The sequence below is a fragment of the Olea europaea genome, chromosome 22 (assembly GCF_002742605.1).
Source record: "Olea europaea var. sylvestris chromosome 22, O_europaea_v1, whole genome shotgun sequence".
In the NCBI taxonomy this organism is placed as follows: Eukaryota; Viridiplantae; Streptophyta; class Magnoliopsida; order Lamiales; family Oleaceae; genus Olea; species Olea europaea.
The window spans coordinates 586,561-592,607 of NC_036258.1; the positions used below are offsets into that span (position 1 = coordinate 586,561).

The 6,047-nt window shown below is 32.1% G+C and overlaps 1 protein-coding gene across 1 annotated transcript; it reads left to right on the plus strand.

The window, feature by feature from the left end:
- The first annotated feature begins 289 nt into the window (after window positions 1-289).
- LOC111371195 lies at window positions 290-1,371 on the plus strand. Its single transcript, XM_022993096.1, has 2 exons — window positions 290-503; window positions 722-1,371. The coding sequence occupies exons 1-2, from the start codon at window positions 496-498 to the stop codon at window positions 1,281-1,283; spliced, it is 570 nt and encodes a 189-aa protein (XP_022848864.1). The 5' UTR covers window positions 290-495; the 3' UTR covers window positions 1,284-1,371.
- Window positions 1,372-6,047: the final 4,676 nt, after the last annotated feature.

Genomic DNA, 6,047 nt, shown 5'->3' on the forward strand with positions numbered 1-6,047 from the left:
CACACATTTCTTGAGATCCACATATTTTAACAACTTTTTAATCACCTATTTCATCGACTTTTATCAAAATATAATAAAAATCAATATTTTAGCTAAAATCGAACAGGGAGTAAAGAGATAACACTAGGCAGCATTAAATTTTAATGTTGTATTGCTGTCAAAATTAGATAATAAGTTAATAAGACAGCCAACCAGATCGAGACTTTCTAAGGTCTTTTCATATTCTAGAAAAAATTTGTGGACTTGATCAAAACAAGTCTCGAAGATCTAAATGCAGCTAGGGTCAAGAATAGTAAATGCCACATCCAGAGCAAGTGGAGGTTGAACTTAATAGAATGAAAGGTAGGCCTTTCAGATATATGGATTATGTTGTCCGTTTAGTCCTCAAGATTTTGTATGCAGACAAAAACTATCAAAATAAATCGTCGATGAAAAATCGTTTGTCTCGTGCACTCTTCCTTATAGCTTACTGGTATTAGTCGAGTTAATTCAATCATGGACGGGTACTCTCTCTCTGTCTCTCTCTCTCTATATATATATATATATATATATATTGCATAAGTGTGTTGTCGTTAATATTGTTGAATCGCTTCATTTAAAATTTAGAGACGGTCGAATTCTGACATGTAACAAGTTGTCTATTCCCTCTTTGTGCGAGTTGACATATGAGTGTTAATAATATTAGACTATACTAACATAAAAATGTTGTACGTCTTGATAGAGCCAACTCAACCTCCACACAGCCGAGTTCCAGGACGAGCATCCACGTGACAGCCATCGATAGCATAGTGAATGTAAATTCACTCTTCACCATCGCAATCTTCATCGGCTTCTCCTTCACTGTGCCCAAAGCCCATATCGTCGGGAACACGCAGTCGTGTCACGTCGGCATCGAAACGGTCAGAAGACTTATAGTTTCTGAAATTGTTTCCTTCAGTTCGTTTCTATTTTCCTCGCTCATAGCACAAAGTCTCAAATTGACAATCAACTCGCTCAACAGTTTAGATCCAATAGAACATCTTAAAGCTGATATTAACTCTTCTGCATTGAAATTCGGGTTGTTAGGCTCCGCCGTGGGATCGGTGGTGGGATGCCTTTCGTTGATAGTTTCGATTTCGTATGCTATTCAAGTGAAGTTGGGAGTAATTTCTTGTGGAGGAGAGTCAGTATTTGCGGTTGCAGTATTGGCTGTATTAGTGGGTTTAGGACTACTAATTTATATCATGGCTACTATATTGCACTTGTTTCATTGTTTTATTCCCCAAATAATGGCTGATAAATAGGTCCAAACGAGAAGATGTTAATGCTTTCATGCCTTGTATTGAACTGTATTAGATAATATAATTGATAAAATTTACTCATTTTGTCAAATATGATGTAAATTCTTTTTCGAATAATTGCTCATGTTCAAATTGTTCAAATTTTGATCCAATCATTGATATCAAATTTTAATAATTGTGATTAGATGTGTATAAAAAGTGTATCTTTTTCTTGTTGAAAATAATAGTTTAGAAGCTTGAACCGCTTGGTTGGTGTGTTTGGATTATGTTGATAATAATTAAAGCGTGTTTGGGGGAGTGTTTCATAATTTAAAGATAGAATGCTTTTGGAACATTAATTATCGACATCTTGAATTGTACAATCGAAATCATCTCTAAAGATTGAATTGAAGTAAACTAGTCCACCTCCGCATGCGATATCAAGAGAAAGACGACAAAGGGACTCAATGAACAACAACTTTGAGAGAAGACTTGCTAAAGCACATCGTCACGTTAGATGTTCCAGTGACATCAACTCAAGGAACGTTCGAGGGGTCTTCACCCTACACTCTAAATTATAAATAGATAGAAATAAATGTTGAATACATAAATAATATTTCTGAATTCCTCAAAATATACGAATAAAAAATAGTTTGAATTTATAAACAAATAATAAACACAAGCCAAGGTTCATTAATCCTTGCAAAATGAGGTAAACATGGATGAAGCAATGAACTTTTACTATTATGCCTTATATTTTTATTTGAATATTGTTTCCCAATTAATTCTTTGAAAATTCACTTTTATAACTATGCAATGCACACATTACTTGAAATTTTAATGGCGAGCATGGAATGAAACTATCTAGGAGGACTACTAGCGTACAGAACTAATAGGTTGAGGAAGTCAGTGACAAAAATGAAATAATAGGGACTATTTACGTGCTTTTCCTCCATAATTATTATTTTTTTATTTTACATTTTTCCTTCATAATTCTAAATCATAAGTTGGAAGTTGGAAACTATATATTTTTGAAAATTAGATAGAATGCATTCAAAATAAAACACACTTTGTTATTCATAGGCCTATAAAATATGGTAGATTTGTCCTTTTTAACAAAACGAATCTTTTCCTTTTAATTTTTGAACGAAAATACAGGTTAAATAATCGTTTTTACAAAAAATTTAGCCTCCATCTATATACAAATTTATAATGACTTATAAATTGAGTCGATCAAACGTTAATTTCAATCGTACATCCATAACTAATGTTCATTATAATTCCTACATTTCGTGAAATTCCTAATATTCATCTTTACAATTTTGTCAAATCGAAGCATAATACAGTAGGACTTCGAGAGTTTACTTTGAAAGGCTGAACAAGGAGATAACTACTATCAGCCGTCGAAGCGCTTAAAGCATTCGTGCTTGAATGTCAAGATCAGGGTGTGATAATTTTTTATTTGTGAAACTGAATTGGATTAGATCAAACATTATTCCACATTGTTTGAATGAGGTAAATAATATTTTGTTTAATTATTTTGATATATCAACAGAAACATCCCAATTTAAAATTTTTTTTCTTCAATTGAAACAATCTAGCCCCAAGTTTTCCGGAAATCCCCTTTTTCTCTGCATCTCCGATTTTTCTTTCAATAATGCCCTACCTTTCTTTTAATTATGTTCTTTTAGCTTTATAGATGTTGTTTCGTCCTCCAAAAATTTCAATACCCATTATTGGAATTATAGATAGTTGAGAGCTTTCCATATTTTCCAAATTCTTAGATTTTCATGCAGTTATATATTTCCTTTCTCCCCAATTTGATAGAATTTATAATCTACATTTTTTATTAAAGTCAAAATTAAAAATTAATTTTAACCATATATTTTATGAGACTCACAATTTTCAACACACATCATTAACTTTTATCAAAATCTGATTTTAATGAATATCAAACATGGGCCTTATAAAATTTGTGTTCTGCTTCAGAAAATTGTAGCTTGTCACAACTCTGATAAGGAAACCTAAGATTTTTTCATATCTGAATCGAACTCTAATAGTTAGACCTTTGAGTTGTAGAGTTCATTTACAATTTTTTTTCTTTGTAAAACTTTCCTAAGAATTGGAAAAATAAATTATAATTGTAATTACCCATGCGCAATAATATGAAAATAATGCAAATAAATTTTCATACATTTGGCCAAAAATTAACACGAGGACAGAGTTGTTGTTGGAAGAAAACGGGTCGCTCGACCCGACCCAGTTTGCATGGAAATGATTATTAGAGGGAGGAGTTGAAAATTAACTCCCTTAATCTATAACTCTCCAATAAGCATCCACTCAACCAACAACAAGAAAAACTACACAAGATATTCAAAAATTCGGGTTCTTTCAAGGTGTAAAAATTGGATGCGGGTGAAGGCTTGATTTTTGGGAAAATTACATCTCTAATTGGGTTCTTGGATTGTGAACAATAAACTTCTTCCTTGGTGATCAAGTTTTGACCAAGAAGCGGGTACAGTGCGGTGTTGGAGGAAAGCAATCAATAGGCAAGAAATTCAACCTTGTTTTTGAGATTTTTAAGTAAGTTTCACAACTTAAATTCGGTTAAAAGCATGAAAGCATGTTTTAGAATGGTATCAGAGCCTAAGTATGTTGTTTTTTTTGCTTAAATATATGCTGTAAATGATTTAGAATGAATGAAATGCATGAATTCCCATTTTCTTTGAAACCTTGAATGTCGTTAATGGAGAATTTTGATAATTTATACTGTATGTTCATGATGTTACGGAGAACATGTCTGAAAAATTTTCATTTCATTTGGATTTGTATTTTGGGAGAAAAATCGAACCCTAGTTGAGAAAATCGAAACATCATCACATGATAATTTCTTGCACGTTAAGTTTCACGCTACCTATTTTATATGGTTGGATAGATCTTCTCGAAAACTTTCCAATGATATAAAGAATATAAAATTTGGCCTTGAATTGAGGAAGCTATGGCCCTCCGAAGTTTCACTAGAAATCTGAAGAAAAAAATGCTTCTTTTTTTTTAAAGGACAATGAACAGTAACCCAAAAAAATATTAAAAAAAACTGAAACTGAAACTGTAGCAGAGGGTGGGAATTCCAAATTCCAATTTTAAAAAAGTTGCATGTTGGTCCTCAAACTTTTGAATGTTAAATATTCCTAATGTAATTTGGAAAATTGCATGTTGGTCCCTCAAATCTTACAAAATACAATTTTTATTCCCAACACTTTTTAATGATGTTTATTCCAATATCAATTTGAAAAGTTGTTTGTTGGTCCCAAAATGATATTTTTTTGGAAATTGATTATTCCAAATTCAATTTAAAAGATTACAAATTGGTCCCTCGAATATTCTTGATTTTTTTATGTAATTAAAATAATTTTCAGATAATCAAAAATATTTATATATACAATATTTTGGGACTTGATTAAATCCTAAAATTTAAAAAAAAAATCAAGAATATTTTTGTTAAGTGTTGTTAAGTGGTATTTGCCTTGTGGGAGCCCTTTTTTTGTGTTCTCATTTTTTTTAAATGAAAAATACTTCGAAAGTATTTGATATACCACATTTTCTATACATTCATGAGTGGTGGATCTTGATTAGGTTATGCGATCCATTGTGACTAGTTTCTCAATTTATTGTGCTTGATCAGATATGGCTGGATTAACACGCGTTTTTAGCATCCTTAGAGAAGCAGCTAGTGGAGCACGGGCTGTGGAACATGTTGAAAAACTACGTGCTTATAGAAACTATGAAATGGATCCGCGACATAACCTAGTACAACACATAAAATATCTTGAAGCGATGCGTCGAGTGATACATTTGGGACAGCATATATGTGAAGTGGAAAGTATGTATCATCTAAGGAGGACGCTTCCTAAATATTGGCATGATGTTGCTATTGAAGTTTTGGATAATTCATCATCTCTATGCTACAGTTATTTGGTCAGGATCTTGTAGAGAAAATGGAATTCGGAAAATGAGAATTTTGTGATTAATTTAGATATGTATGGTTAGTTCAAAATCATCGAAGAATGTGAAATTTTATTTCTCATGTTTAGTAGTTGTTTAAAGATGTTTAATATGATCGAATGTACCTATTTGACATTTTGATATTAATGTATATGTTTCATATATGGCAGATTTATTCAAAATGTCTTACTAATTTTGTATATGATCAATCTTTTACTTTAGTGAAAGTTCTAAGGGTGAAAGAGTTTAAATTATTCTGACTTAGAACTTGTGATTTTACGCTATGAAATTAATTTTGTGATAATGTAACATTAGGATAATGGATGATGATTGGGAACTTAGTGAACTTTCGACTCCGTGTCTAATGTGAAATTATCATAAAACTTAATTTGCATGAGCGCAAAATGATGTGTGCATAAATGGACATTTATATGATTGTCTCTAATAATTTGACAGACCATGGCATTTAAGAATATCATAACTGACCTAAATAAAGGTGACAAATTGAATGGCGATAACTATAACACTTGGCGCCATAAAATTTGGTACGTGCTAGAGGAACAGGATTGCCTTGAGGGCATTAACCACGTGATGGAAGACCCAGGGGTGGGTCAAACTTCTCAACAAATAAGGGATCAAGAAACTTACCAGACATGGAAAAAAAAAGTTCCACTGCTCGTGCAATTTTGGTAAGTTCTGTGAAGGATGATCTCATACATGAGTGTGAGCAGTTCCCGACTGCTCAAGACATCTGGACATATTTGAGAGAGAAATACGGTGGTACTA